Here is a 17,243-nt window from a genome sequence, read left to right on the forward strand (position 1 = left end):
CAACACTATACATTAAGTTTAGTACATGAAAATACATACTTCAATTATATGATACACACACATAAAGGATCATTAATAAAGAGACATTGAAATTAACACATGGTGTCAGGTTTTAAAGGTTAGAAACCCTCGTGTTTAATATTGATTAAAAATCAATTAAACCAAAAAAAAAAATATATAAGTCAGTGTTTTTATAATGACAAATGAAGCAGATAAAAAAGCTGCAGAAATAAATGAAAAAATGTCAATAGTTACATCAATATCGCCGCTGAACATCAATGCTCCAAATTTAAGCATAGAGTGGAAAAATTGGAGCCAGAATTTCAAGATATTTATGAGAGCATCAGCACTGGATACACAGCCGGACGCACGCAAAGTAGCGTTGCTGTTACATCATTTAGGACCATCAATCATGCAAATTGTAAGTTCTTTTAATGTGGATATAGACGTTATATTGTACAGTGCGTTGTGGGACAAGTTGGACACCTATTTTGTTCCAAAGAAAAACACTGCCATGGAGCGCCACATGTTTTTCACAAGAAAACAGTTGCTTGGAGAAACCATATTGCAATATGCCACACAATTGCAAAATATGAGCATGACATGCGAATTTGAGTCACTGCGAGAAGGCTTAGTCAAAGATATTTTTATCTGTGGCTTATCACAAAATTATCTTAAAATAAAAGAAAAATTGTTGACCGATGGAAATATTAACTTTGAAAAAGCTCTTCAAATTGCACAGAGCTTGGAAGCTGCCAGAGAAAATGCTACTGCGATAGAGCAAGTATCTAATACCAACAACAATAATGCAAATGTTTGCGCATTAAAAAAATACAACAATAAATCTTCCAAATACAAAAAATCTAACAACAAGTTTCAACAACAACAAAAATGTGGAAAATGTGGACAAATACATCAAAATAAATGTCCAGCTGAAGGAATGAAGTGCCATTTGTGCGGCAAGATCAATCACTTTGCTAAAATGTGCTTTAGCAAAAATCACCACCACCACTACAACAACAAAAAGAACAACAAATATGTAAAGGCCGTTGAAAATAATGAGGAGGAAGAAAATCTTTTTATTGGTACTGTTAGAAACATCACAGGCGCTACACCTCGTGATTGGAATGTTGAAGCCGAAATTAACAAGAAGATGGTGATGTTCCAGGTTGACACCGGGGCGCAAGCCAATCTGCTATCGGAGAGAACATTAAGTATTTTGAAAATTAACAAAATTAATAATAATAGTTGTAATAATATACTAACCTTTAGTAGAGAAAAACTTCCAGTTATAGGAAAAGTTGATTTAAATATTAATTGTAACGAAACAAATTGTTTAACAACTTTTTACATATTGAATATGGAATGTAGAAACGTAATTGGTTTAGATTTAGCTATAAAATTAAATATAATCAAAACGGTTAATGCTATAAATATAGAAGAGGTTTTTGAAAAGTACGACGAAGTTTTTAATGGTCTTGGTAAATTGAAAAAAGAATGTAGTTTAAAAATAATAGAAAATAGAGAACCTATAGTGGAAGCACCTCGCCGAGTCCCATTGGGTCTTTTAGAGCCTTTAAAAAGGGAATTAACTAGAATGGAAGAATTAAAAGTTATTGTGAAAGAAAATGAACCTACTGAATGGGTAAATTCCATAGTTTTGGTAACTAAGCCCAATGGTAGTCTACGTCTGTGCCTTGATCCAAGGAACTTGAATAAAGTTATAGTTAGACCGAGGTTCAGTTTTCCTAATATTGATGAGTGTAGGTCTCGATTAACAGACTCAAAATTTTTTAGTAGCCTTGATGATAATTCAGGATTTTGGATGATTCCATTAGATGAAGCATCATCAAAGCTGTGTACTTTTAATACCCCTATGGGTCGATATAGGTTTTTGCGTTTACCATTCGGCATTAACGCTGCCCCAGAAATATTTCACTCGGAAATGGTGAGATTATTCGGAGATATAGATGGGTTAATCATCTATATGGACGATTTTCTCATTCATGCCGAAAACGTGGAAAAACATAACGAAATATTAGAAAGGGTTTTGGAACGAGCCAAAAATGTTGGTTTGAAATTCAATAAGTCAAAATCGAAAATTTTGAAAACGGAAATAAAGTTTATTGGACACATTTTTAATAGTGATGGTGTTAAACCAGATGTTGACAAAATCAAGGCAATCACAGAGTTACCAGAACCATCGAATATAGGCGATCTTCAGAGGTTTTTAGGAATGGTTAACTACTTAGGTTCATTTATTCAAAATTTGTCCGCTAAAACTAAAAATTTAAGAGAACTTCTAAAGAAAAATGTTTTGTGGCAGTGGAATACTGAACAAAATAATGAATTTTTAAATTTGAAAAAAGAAATAACTGCTTCGCCAGTTTTAGTATATTTTGATCCTAGGAAACAGGTAAAACTGTCTGTGGACTCGTCAAAATTTGCTGTTGGAGCCACAATTATGCATGACAATAATCCGATTGCATATGCTTCAGCCTCTTTGACTGAATGTCAGTCTAATTATGCTCAAATTGAAAAAGAGCTTTTCAGTATGTTTATGGTTTACATGTTATAGTAGAAACTGATGATAAGCCGTTGGTAACTTTATTTGAAAGACCACTTTATAAGATTCCAGCTCGCTTGCAAAGATTTATGCTGCGTCTATTAACATACAACATAAAAATAATTTATAAGCCTAGAAAATATCTCTATATTGCCGACACTCTTTCGAGAGCTCCACTTAAGGAACATACTCTATTAGATATGAATAAAGAAATTGATTTGCATTGTAACTTCATCATGTCTCAAAATAGTTTATCTGACATTGCGGTCGAGAAAGTAAGAAAGGCCACAGAAATGGATGAAGTTTTTCAAAGTTTAAGGGAATGTATAAAAACTGGATGGTCTACTGGTCTACTGGTCTACTGGTCTACTGATAAGAAAAAAGTAAATCCAATTTTATTACCTTATTTTCCTATAAGAAATGAAATATCACAATTAAATGGTATTTTACTAATGAATAATCGAATTCTAATACCTAAAAGTCTTAGAAAGGAAATGTTGTCATACTTGCATGAAAGACACATGGGTATACAACGCTGTCAAAACTTGGCAAGAGAATCTATTTTCTGGCCAAATATAAATCATGATATAAAAGTAATGGTATTAAATTGTGAAATTTGTAAAAAATATCAAAAATCTAATTCAAAAGAGGAACTGTTACCTCATGAAATTGCAACAATACCATGGTACAAAATAGGTTGTGATCTCTTTGAATTTAACAAAACTATGTATTTGTTAGTAGTAGATTATTATTCTAAATACGTAGAAATTGATATTTTAAGTTCTGAATATGATAGTAAAAAAGTTATAACTAAACTCAAATCTATTTATGCCAGGCATGGAATACAAGCGATTTTTATTTCCGATAATGGACCCCCTTTCAATTCGAAGGAATTTTCAGATTTTTGTAAAAATTGGAAATAGAACACATTACTTCAAGTCCCTATCTGTCTAGGTCGAATGGCTTAGCAGAGAGTAGAGTAAAGACAGTCAAGAAAATGTCAGCACTGTTAAGGACATTAACAGAAACATGGAACATTCGCAATAGTAATATCCATAGGAATCTCAATGTCCCCATAATACGCGGGGAGATCAAGCTCTCCAGTTTAAACTACCTTTCAAAACTATTGGATCACCCAAATCCCTTTGCCAGGGAGTTGCTGTTATTTGAGGGTCATAGACGACTAGGCGATTGGAAACACGGGATGATAATCATTTTAACGAGCACTTATGTTGGACATTGCAGCGGCAATAACAACTTTACTTTTAGTTTAGGTTAAGATTTTAATACTTATTGTAAATTTCTTAAATGAAAGATTCAAAAAAATTCAGTAAAACATGTATAGCTGTAAGAATAACATTGTTCTCATCGTATGTATAAAATGTTATCGAAAAAGAAGACTTAATAAAAAAAATTGACTTGTTATTCCTTACTTACGATGATGGTAAATGTGTGATGCCACTTTGAAATATTTTAACACCGTGTCGTATCTGGTCATCATATAAGGCTCACTTCCGAACATGCTACGGTTGTGGTATGTTTATAGGGGTTCTAGAAATTACAAAAGGATGACATATCAATTAAGGGTATACAAAGTGGCATATGCAGTAGGGTGGGTCAAAAAATTTTTTTCTAAATTTTTTGAAAGGCTCAGAGATAAAAATGTGCCAAATGGTGTAGCTAATATGTATCTAAAATTTTATTGCATTATTTTAAGTTTTACTGCCTCCGGATCACGATTGAATTTTTGGAAAGAGTAAATTTTTTATATCACATTAATAATAAATTTTTATGCGAAATAATATTAACTACCGATACCAATATAAATTTTTATCATTCAAATCCGGATTCTTACTGTTATATTTCAGCAGAACACGTATTTACATATTACTTTTTTTATACAAATACCCTAAAAATCAAGTTTTCTACATATTTCGATAGATTAGGGAAATTGCTATTATTTATTTGGTTTTCATAATCTGAGAAGTGGAATAGTTGGAAGTGTCCCTTATTTTCGTGTTTTGTGTGATTTAAAAAATAATATATTGCCTACCTATGCAGATCTTATGAAATTTTATGAGTGGACCATACTTAGCATTAAATATGAGAGGGAAACTAAAAAAGACCCAACATCATAATATTAATAGGCAAGTCGATTTCTTTAGACCCCTTTTACGCTCACATTATACATTCAATTTGGGCAAGAAATATACCATTTTAAAGGGATTGATTCACAGAAGTGCAGAATTTATTAAAATCGGTTTAGTTTTTTAGGAGTTATAAGCGTTTAAAGATGTTACTAACACATATGCAAAAACGTGTACATGTGAAAAAAAAAGTAAACAAAGCAAATCGTGTTTGTCAAATTTGTTGTTGTAAATAAATAGGAGAAACAATTAAACAGTATTGATTTCGCTCTGTTTTAAATGAGAGTTGTTATAGAAAACAAAGAAGAAGACTTTAGCAATTTAAACTTTAAATTACTAAAGTCTTACCCCCATATGCATAAACAGTTTATAAATTTATCAAAGGTTTATAAAACAAAATTTCCATACAAAATCTGTTTCATAAACCTTTGATAAATTTATAAACTGTTTATGCATATGGGGGTTAAATTTTAATTTAAAAGTCACAAAAATATATGTTTTGAAGGTGTTTTTTTTTTTTTATTTTCTAACTCCCATATGCATAAACAATTTTTAAATTTATCAAAGGTTTATAAAACAAAATTTCCATTCAAAATTTGTTTTAAAACCTTTGACAAATTTAAAAACTGTTTATGCATATGAGGGTAAATATGTAATTGTATAATTAATTGTGACGGAATCAATTACTTATCACTGCTTGAATTGTAATCAAAAATGGGATGGGTCGGAAAAAATAGTAAGTCGCTTACCATAAAAAGTAAATAGTTATTTCTAAATATTTTGTGAACTATAATTGCAAGATTCTTCAAACTTAGTCTAAATGGCTCTTTTATAATTTTGCATAGTTTCGCTGAAATTATTCGGGATTGGAATAGGGGGCGTGGCACACCCTATCCAAAGTATATAATTAATTTCGAATATATGTAGAACTATATTTGTAAAAGTGTTTAAACTTTTAGTGAATTAATTTCTTATTACTGTGCGGAGTTTAGCTGAATATAGACGGAATTAGATTAGTGGGCATAGCACCTCCCATACAGTGTAAATACTGATTTCAAATATCTGGGCAACCAAAAAGGGAGGGATCGGAAAAGGAGGTGAGTCACCTCCCATATAAAGTAATAATTGCAAGGTTCTTCAAACTTTGTCCGCAAAGCTCTCTTACCATTTTACACAGATTGGCTGAAAATGGACGGAATTGCATTAGTGGTTGTGGCACAAAGTAAATATTTAATTTCGAATATCTGGAGACCTATAATTCTAAAAGAATTTAAACTCTATATCAATCATTTTATTACCATTCTACGGAGGTTAGCTAAAAACGAATTTATTCCTGTAGTAGGAATGACCCCTCTCTTATAAAGGAAAGTTAAAGTAAAGCTGGATATTTACATAAAAGGTTAATAATGGGTGGGATCAGAGCAGTCGAGTGTTATCTCCCATTCAAAATTAGTTAGTTATTTTCGAATATCAAGTGAAGTGTTATTTTCGTATTTCCATTCATATTTTTTTAATTTTACTAGGGTAGGGGTAGCGAAGTGCACCGGGTTATGCTAGTATAAAGAAATAGAAGACATCATTATTGGAAAACTGATATAAATATGGGAAAAATCGTCAATACCTTCTGTTAGATCTGTTAGACGAATGAAGGTTATGATACCAACATATCATTTAAAATGTAAAAATCTTCTAAAGTCTCGCCCGAAAATTCTTAAAGAAAAGTTTGTGAAAGCAAGACTATTTTTGATATTTCGGCATGTAAGTGCAAAGATTTTCTGAAATGCACTTGCATTAAAAAACAAAAAAATACCTGCAAGAGAACGAATTTTGATAACATACCAGAGAACGGTTACACAAATGGCTATAAGTAGCCAGATACTTATATTGAGCAGTGCATCTGAACTTGAATATGATCAGTCAGATTGTGAAGAAACGGAACAATTACAATTACTGCCATTAAAATAGTTTTCTTGCATAAGGGTGTATCACTAAATTTTTTAATTGTATAAAAAAGATTTGTATGTTGCTTATGAATGAACTGCCATTCAGACACCTGTTTCAACATATTGATGGTGGAACATCAAGACCACAAACATTTTTAGGAGAAATTGGCAAAGAACTTGAAAACTTCAAAAAAGGCCAATAGTGAAGTTTCAACCAATTCCCACGAACTTGCGTTGAAGGTATAAGTGCAGACCTTCATCTATATACTTCAGTTGAGAAGAAACCTAATAACTCTTGCAATATATATTGTAAAGGTTTACGCTCCAGTGTGGTTTTCTATAAAAACTCTTCCCAGCTGTAAAGACGGGCGCCTCGACACCTTTTTGAACTAATCAAACTTAGCAGATATTTACCAACAACTTTGAAGGTTTGTCGGCCCAGTGATTCAAAGAAACAGTTATTTAGCACATCCTGAAAACTTATTAATTGTAATGTTGACATATTTTGACGAATTTTTAAAAGTAGATTCACATCGTCAAATAAATTATGGCTGTTTCAGATACCAACGATAAATTTTAATGCTACGTCATACTATGACCTTTTGAAATGGGATGAAAATATTACTGAATCACCTATATTAAAATCTGAAGATGAAAAAAATCTTCTTCTGTTTATTGAAGAAGGAAAAAAAAAACTGAGGAATTGAGCTATTTCAGCCCCTGTCATACTCAAGCGGTAAAGAGAGCAGTCAAAGCAGAGTAAAGCAACATCAACTTTGTGCAACAAAACAACAAGAGAAAGATTCATCAAAGCTCATATAGAATCAAGAAAATCAATACCAACATTTTATAGCAAAAATAATTTTGTCGCTATATGAACACTTCATTATTATTTTGATTATCCTTTCTTTCACTTCTGTAAACATTTTTGTAATACTTTTTTTCTCTAAATATTTAATATGTTATATGTAATTACAATTGATTTCTATTTTTACAAATAAATACAAATATCTGGAATAAACTTGCATATCATGCTCTATTGCCTTTTTTAATTACATTTTTTAAAAATTCAACATGAAACCGGAGGCAGAAAATAATTTCCGATTGCAGCCAAACTTGGTCACATAAAAATATTTATAATTTGGCCCATTTTTGTAACCGTGCCCATAAAAATACTTTAAAAAAAATTTTCTTCATACACGGGTGACCCACCCTAATACGCAGTCCTTAATAACATTATAATGTAGTAGGTGATAAATTCTGATTTATTTTTTGCTTACTACAATAAAGTATTTATTGCAATAATGATTATCATATATTTGGTCAATTCACAAGGTCTCTTATCATGTCATATTGCCATAATGTCCTAATATTTCACAATGGTTTTTATTGTTTTTCAAGCAAAAAATGTCCTAAAATAATACTACAATATGATAAGGCTGATTATTTTTAATAATGACGTATATAAAATAAATAATTATTTACAGATAAATGATATTAAACTTGATCAACTTCCACAACATCAACAAAAGACGGCTTTAAGCATTCTTTTAAATGAGGAGACTGATAACGTAGTGCTCGAATTAAAGCGAAAATCATGTTGGAGTACCAACAAAAATATAGATTACGATGATATTGAAATTAGCAAAAAACTGTGCTATCTTCAAATTCATCACAATACACCTTTGTTGGATAATAATGCCGATAATAATTCCTCAACTACAACTATAGTTTCGGATACAATTGTTAATCTGCACTTACCAAGCGCGACTCTTCAGCAATATTTTATGGCGAAATCTACGCAGACTGAGGATATAGCGTTTTATGTGCATGAACATCTACGTAGCATACAAAAGGACACTGAACGTCTTATCGAGCATGAACACAATTTATTTGAGCAGAGTTTGGCCCCTGAAATAGATATTGAGGTAAGTTATTATATATAACTAGCTATGTTTAACCAACAAAATGTGGTAATAAATCTGTATTAATTGCAAAATAATGTCCAAACGAATCGTAAAGGAGGACAATCCAAGGACGAATCCTAATGTGTCCATAATTTCACCTTGTCCCTATACTAATGTCCCCTCGAAATAGGACTTTATCGGTCATAACTGTCTGATTAATATAGTTCGCCATAAATATGTTTTATATAAAAAGAAATCACACTTAAAATGTATGATAGCTCCCATATATAGCCCACTTTCGAAAGTTACATTGGTATCCAAATAAAATTCAACACAAATTAGTTTTATACACAACTCATGTCACCCTATTTTATGGTGATCGGTCCATAATTAGTTATAGCTCATGCTACTAAATTGTTTGACGATTCTGAGAAACACCTTTAAGCGGAAAATCTTTGGTAATTTCTAGTAATGACACACAATTTTTTACAGATGAGTTTCAAGATGTCGTACTAGCAAATTTTATACGAGACCGGTCCATATACATACAGTAATTTTGACTTACCTGCACAACCAACTTTGCTCGATTTTTTGTGCAGGTAAGTTAAAAATGCACTTACCTGCTCATTAATGGCAAATAATTTACGTGAAGCATTGTTTGTGATTTTTTCCTTCTAAAAATGACAAATTTGCTATTTTAGCTACTTTTAAAATTATTAAGAAGTTTACAACATAATTTTTTAGTCAATATCGTATTTTCTTATTTTGTTATACCCTTCACCATGTGTGGCAAGGGTATATGTATATAAGTTTGTCATTCCGTTTGTAATTCTCCATTTTTCATTTGCGACGCCACAAAGTATATATATTCTGGATCGTTATAGATAGCGATGTCGATACAGCAATGTCCGTCTATCCGTATGTTCGTCCGTATGTTGAAATCAACTTTCTGTAGCACCCAAATAACTTACATACATGATTCATACATCAATATATTGACAATTATTCGACAAAATCAGCTCACAAATGGCTGAGATATAAGGAAAAAACCGGGACAACCTCGATTTTTGGCCTATTTTTTATGTATGTATTAGACATCTGCAACGAGTAAGTTTTTTTCTTCATGTGTGAAACTCGCTGTCGAATGTAATATTTATTTGTACTCGTACTCAGAGCACAAGTATGGAAGTGAAGATGATGTTTGCTTATTAAATACGAACAAGTAAGCAGACGAAGTTAATAGAGTACCGAAAGAAAAATGAAATGTGAACAAGAAAAAAAGAAGTACCTTAAAATTCATAAATTTTAAAATATGCATAAGTGAATAAATAACAAAATATATCTATATACATTAGGGTGGCCCCAAAATTAAAGTTGCGGATGTTCCCGCCTAAAATGAAAATTTGATTCATTCTAAGACTACGTTTTGAATTTTTTTCGTCCTGGGGTCAATATTTGGCGAGCTGGATCGAAGGATAAAAAGGTCCTTTTTTGAGGTTTTTTACATTTTTTCCATATTTCTTCCAAAGGAAGTATATGTAAATTTTGGTATCATATGAAAGGTCTTTGAGAGACGCATTCAATTGGTTATAAGAAATTTAAAAAAAAATATTTAATTTAAAAATTTTAAAAATTTTCGACAAAATTTTATTTTTTTTTATTTTTTTTCATAGAATTTATTCAAATACATAGATTAAATTTCTTGATCATAAACATCATGTAATTTCACCGAAATGGGTTTTCTCGTTTTTTAAAATTCAGTCCAGTTCAATGTTTATTCAAATTTGTTTAAACCTAATTTCATTCCTATCAGACAATCTCTGTATACTCAATTCATAGTATGAAATGGGCATCAAAAGAACTCAAATTTTATAAGCTTTCCATCGATGTATAATATACTTATTTTTGTATACTTATTTTTGTTACACTACGAATATTTAAATTTAAGCTAAAACATTTACTATACATCGCGCTATAATGATTATTTTAATGTTATTCCTTTGGAATGTTGTTGTTTATTTTAAGCAACATGTAAAAAACTGCTTATTACATATATTTTTACATTGTTTAGTATATTGTTTGCTAAATGAGAAATATTAATTAACAGTTAAAACTAAAAAATATAAATTCATAGAAAATATTTTAATATTAACATAATTTTTTCATATATATTTATTTACAAATTCGTTTACATGAGTTTATTCTATTAGCAATATGAGAAGGTCGATTTTTTTCGATTTCTGATAGCATGGATTGACTGACAAAATGTACAAATCGTTCTGTATTTTGTGAATGACATAGAAAATCTGAAATTAGTAATATATTATTAAAATATCACGATTTTGAAGTTTAATTTTATTATCGCGATTTTTATGAGAATTTATAATGTTTACCTGGAATATCTATAATGTTGCTTGAGTCGTTGTATTTCATTAATTGTTCTGTTGAGTAAAACTGAATGCAAGGGGGCTCTGAAAAGGCTACCTCTTCCCAATCTATTAAATCCGTGTACGATTGACAATTAAAATTGAGTGTTGGAATGGTGAATTGGCGAAGTGGTATATTTTTATTGGCACGATACTGAAAAATTTTTTCATAACCTTTATTACGAATCTCTATTTTTTCGTCGGTTATCATAGAAAGAATAATATTTTCCGGATGTGCAAAAAAAGCATTAATTTGTACAGATGATTGAATTACCTCTTGAATTTCATTTGGCAATTCTCGTGTCCACTCAATATATTTATATATATACCGACTGCCATGAATAGCATAAGGGTTATTTTTTATTAAAAACCAAAAAGGGGTATATATTTTCACAATAAAAAATGCCAACGTTTTTAATTCTTTTGAAGCCTCAGTTTGGGTAACATAAAGTCGCAGGATTCTTGATGCTGTTGTTAACCAGCGTGAAAGATTGAGTCGTCCTGGCTTAATACTAGATAAATGTTCGCTACAATGTCCAGAGTCAACAGCTTTCACCATTTCGTAAAGGTACTTTTGGTCGTCTCGTAGGTCCCACTCGTTGATATTTTCTGGCATTTCACCCATCTTTATTGGTTCAAAATTTTGTACAACCTTAAAAAAATCAAAAAATTTATTTTATGTATTTCCAAATGTAAATGCTACTTACCGAAATGTTTTCACAAACTGGCAAAGCCTTTCCAATAATACCTGGCCAATTGTGTGGTCCGTTTGCATTCCCAAGTAAAGCTTTTAAGAGAGCAGTAAATGGCAACTAATTAAAATGAAATAAACAAACCAACCATTGCAAATGTCTCTGTAGATATTCTTCTAATTGACATATTGCTCCTTTATTTTTACCGGTGTTGGTTATTGTACCATCGCAATTCATTGCGACTAATTGGTTTATGGAAATTGTCTGTTCATTTAAAAAGCCTATAATTCCTTTTGCCAATGTAGTTCCCTTGCCATCACTAGGAGAAAAGTAACCAATGTAGGTTGAATTAGGTTCTTTAACCAAAGTTATATGTTCCTTTATTGTATTTATGTTGCGTAATTTACCATTAATTTGAATTTGCTCTAAACATTTTTCGCGTTTACCATCAAAAGAAATTCCCTCAAGAACTTCTCTACATTTATTATCTTTCACGGAGACCTTTCTTGATTTATAAGGTGACCTTAATAAGATTTTTTTTAAAAAATAAAAAAAAGAGAAAAAATTTTCTCTTAAAATTTTACTAGTTCTCAATGATTTTATACAAATTCTTCATTACTTTAAAAATAAACGACAAAAAACAACAACATTATATTATTATTATTATGGAATAATGTTTTAGCTTAAATTTAAATATTCGTAGTGTAAAAAGAAAAAGTATACGAAATTATACATCGATGGAAAATTTTAGTTCTTTTGATGCCCATTTCATACTATGAATTGAGTATACAGAGATTGGAATGAAATTAGGTTTAAACAAATTTGAATAAACATTGAACTGGACTGAATTTTAAAAAACGAGAAAAACCATTTCGGTGAAATTACATGATGTTTATGATCAAGAAATTTCATCTATGTATTTGAATAAATTCTATGAAAAAAATAAAAAAAAAATAAAATTTTGTCGAAAATTTTTAAAATTTTTAAATTAAATATTTTTTTTTTTAAATTTCTTATAACCAATTTAATGCGTCTCTCAAAGACCTTTCATATGATACCAAATTTACATATACTTCCTTTGGAAGAAATATGGAAAAAATGTAAAAAACCTCAAAAAAGGACCTTTTTATCCTTCGATCCAGCTCGCCAAATATTGACCCCAGGACGAAAAAAATTCAAAATGTAGTCTTAAAATGAATCAAATTTTAATTTTAGGCGGGAACATCGATACCTTATTTTTTTCTCCATACAAACGGGGCCACCCTAATATACATATTTAAAAGAGTAACGGTACTGACTCAATGACTGACTGATTCATCATCGCACAGCCTGAAGCTAGAATCATGAAATTTTAACTGTGGGTTCCTCCATCCCCAAAACGATCCGATAAGAAGGGATAAAAAGGGTAAATTCGCTAACCTTATATCTTCAAAACTAATAAAGATACAAAAAAAACTTAAAATTTCATGTTACTCCATTTAAATATTCAAACCTTTTAGGGGAGAAAACAAATAAAAACTGTATTTTGGTACTTTTTTGGCACCCTAAGTATCTTTTAAACCAATAAACATCGAAACAAACTTTAAATTGTATTCTTTACTTATCAAAAAATAAAAAAAAAATAATTTTGGTACTTTTTGGAAATTCGAACCCTTAAGGTATAAAAATTGTGTTTATTTTTGGTACTTTTTCATAAAATATGTTTTTCTATAATTTGACATAGACATCGAATATTTTATTATGAGCTCCTACCACGATAATGAAATTTTTTTGAATAAAATTTTACCACCGCAATGGGGATAAAAAAGGTACAAAAAATGTATAAAATCGGGAAAAACATTTTATTTTAAATTATTAAGACAATTTTGATAATTTTTTTTTAACATTGGTTCCTGGATACATAAAATTAACTAACAGGGTGTTATTTGGAACTCGAGTGCCAAGGTGTATATTGGGCCAAATCCGGGTGAACAGTTTGGTACTTTTTTAAAACATATTTTTTCTTGGGCACATTAACACAGATTTTAATCGTTTGAGACATGTTTGTAACATAAACAATTTTGGCAAAATGGAATATTTTTAAATTTCAAACTTGAGGGGTGTTCAAGGAGGAAAAGGAAATTGGTACTTTTCTCCTAATGGTACTTTCACTTATCGACATTAAAGTTAGCTGATATGCATCTGAGTTAGTTTTAGGAATAGGGGATAATATTTAGGTACTTTTTTATTCTTCTAATGGTACTTTTTGAATTTTCTATAACAATGGACTTAGAAACATGTACTTTTTCTTTATTCTAATGGCACTTTTTGTAAGTTCTTCACCAATGGACCTAGAAACATGAAATGAAGCTTATATGGACCCGAGTGAGTAGGAAACCACAAGCTTTTTGGTACTTTTTCTATATTGTAATGGTACTTTTTGAATTTTCTGTAATAATGTACATAAAAATATGAAATTAAGCGTATATGGTCCTAAGTGTGTGAGTATTCTAGTTGGTACTTTTTCTTTATTCTAATGGTACTTTTTTGTAATTTCTTCACCAACGAACCTAGAAACATGAAATAAATGTTATATGGACCAAAGCGAAAGGAAATCTACAAGTGGGGACTTTATTGTAATTTTTCATTATTCTAGTGGTACTTTTTGTATATGAGCAAGATTGGATTTGATATTAGCCCTATGGTTTCTTGAGGACACTTTCTTAGAATTTTCCGTAGATTGCGTTTCTGCTATACGATTTTTTACTTTTTTATTGTCCATACAAATATCAGATCATATAAAGTAAATAATAGTTTGACTAAAAATAGTCTCGAAACTTGGTCACAAGAAAACTATCAACATTTTTCAAATCACAGGATATTTTTTATATCTTTATACCATTAAACATCACAAACAATAAATTCCGGTATTAATTATATTAATTTATTTTTTATAAAAAATTCATTTTTATTTTACGGAGGTACTTCGATTTTTATTCAAGAACATTTTCAGTACAAAGTTGATGTCTGTGAGAGTAAAAACTTTTTTGATTCAATAGTTTTAACGATAAATAATTCAAAATTGAATGGAAAATCTATAAAATTTGTATCATTTTATATATCACAAAAGTGTACAACAGAAAGATTTTTATTATATTTGGAAAGTCTGTTAAGTTCTTATGGTCGTGAACATTGTATATTTACTGGGGAGGGGATTCTAATATTGATGGGCTAGATTTGAATTCTTCGGAAGAACTACTGAATGTGCTTGCAAATTTTAGCTTCGGAAATTGTCACACAATGATTACTCGTCCAAGCAGTGGGTCATCTATTGACCATATATACAGTAATGTTAAAAATTATTTGTATATTGAATCTGTTGAATGTGGGCTGTCAGACCATAACATTGTTTCATGTAGAATTAAAACAGAGCAACAACCCCGAAATTTGACTGAAAATGTTCGATGTATCTGTGACTACAATCGAGTAAAAGAAACCCTTAGAATCAATTTGCCAAGATTATCTCAAACTGGATACAGAAATTTTAATATCGTGTGTAAATGACGCTGTGAATAACTCTACTCTTGAAAAAAGACAAAAAATAATGAAAAGGTATGAAATTACACCATGGATAAATATGAACTTGCAGAAATTGATAGCTTACAAACAAAATCTCTTAAAAAGGCGGAAAAGGAATCGTAATAATTCAGATATTGAAGTAAGGTTACGAAGAATCAGCAAGGTAATTAAGCAAGCCATTAAAGAGTCTTTGAACAATTTCTATACAAGTAATCTGAATAATATCCAACACGATCCGAAAAAATGCTGGAAATTTTTAAACGAAACTCTCGGTAGAAAATCTCTTAAACATATTAATTTAATGAATGCGGATGGTGCAATGATGGAAAATGATTCTCAAAAAGCTGAGGTATTAAATAATTACTTTCTCCAGTCTATAAGATAATTAAGTAGATTATTGCAATTCTTTAAGAACATTAATACAATGTGATAGCAGATGTCAATTCAGACACACAACATATAATGAGATGCAGATTCTTATTTCAAATTTAACGCCGAGTAAAAGTGCTGGCCATGATAAATTTTTGCCAAAAATACATTTAAATAACAATAGCGACTTTACTCCTTATCTGGTAAATATCTTCAATAATATGATTAATTCATATTATTAATTCCAAATGTTTTAAAACTCCACAAAGTTACACCGATTCCAAAAGTGAAGGGTTCCTGTACCGCCGAAATGTTCAGACCAATTGCAGTGTTGTCAGTCATTGACAACGTGTTTGAAAGGATTTTGCATAATCAGATTTCAACCTATATGAGAAATAATAATTTTAATGATTTTCAATATGGATTTAGAAAAGGCTGTGGCACAGAGGAAGCAGTAGTTAATGTTGTTCATTTTATTTGCAAAGGATTGGATGAAGGACATAGTGGCGTAGCAGGTCTATTTTTTGATTTAACTAAAGCTTTTGATCTTATAGATCATGAAATATTGATAAGAAAATTGAGGTATTATGGCATATGTGGCAATGAACTGTCTCTCTTGAAAAGTTATTTGACAAATCGCAAACAATTTGTACAAATTAATGGTCATAGGAGTGCATTTGATGATGTTGAGCATGGCGTACCACAAGGGAGTGTATTGGGGCCGTTATTATTTACCATATACATAAATGACATAAAGAATCTAAATCTTTCTGGAAAACTTTTTATATATGCAGACGATATTTGTCTATTATACCCATACAATCATGAAACAGTGGCAAAGGCTTATAGAGAACATGATGCGGCAAAAACTCGATTGCTTACGTTTAAACCTTATTCTAATCGAAATACCAATTTCAGTACATACGTGGATGGTAAAGAAATTTTGGAAAACAGTTCTATAAAGTACTTAGGTATTCATCTCCAGAGTAATCTAGCTTGGAACCAGCACATTAAATATCTGAAATCAACAGCACCACAAGCCACAGGGTTGTTGTATAAATTCAAGAACAAATTCAGTCGAAACTCAAAATTTGTAATATACAATTCGTTAATTCAGAGCCATTTTAACTATTTAGTCATATTTTATATGGATACAAAAACAGCTCCATTTTAAAATCATTACAACGTATACAAAACAAAGCTTTGAACGTCGTATCAAACCTCCCATCAGATATCCAACGGTTTCAATTTATAAAGATATATTTAAAACAGTGTTGCCAATTTACTGCAATTACAAAATGCAACTGCTAATATATGTGTTTAAGTTTATGCACAACATTGGACATCACACTATAAAATTTTCAATAAATCAACATGCATTCAACACAAGGAATAACAGCAATTTATTAGTAGCCAGATGTAGACTTGAAACAACGAATAGAGTACATGGGTAGTCGTGAATTTAATAATTTGCCTCAAGATTTAAAATGTCTAAATACAATTTCAGCCTTTAAAACAAACTTGAAACAATATTTATTGCAACAGATAGAAGAACTTCTGATTTAGATAACTTGTTATCATTCTTTAATATAAACAATATGTACATATTTATATATTCTCTTTTATAATTATTAT

At 30.4% G+C, this 17,243-nt stretch overlaps 1 protein-coding gene across 1 annotated transcript in view; it reads left to right on the forward strand.

Annotated features, from left to right (window-relative positions):
* Positions 1–17,243, forward strand: part of Slip1 (SLo interacting protein 1) — a 44,006-nt gene that overhangs the window by 10,201 nt on the left and 16,562 nt on the right. The window contains exon 2 of the mRNA XM_065514661.1: positions 8,144–8,584. Within this exon, the coding sequence (XP_065370733.1) occupies positions 8,144–8,584 (441 nt within the window). The remainder of the gene's footprint in view (positions 1–8,143; positions 8,585–17,243) is intronic.

Source organism: Calliphora vicina, chromosome X (genome assembly GCF_958450345.1).
Source record: "Calliphora vicina chromosome X, idCalVici1.1, whole genome shotgun sequence".
NCBI classification, from domain to species: domain Eukaryota; kingdom Metazoa; phylum Arthropoda; class Insecta; order Diptera; family Calliphoridae; genus Calliphora; species Calliphora vicina.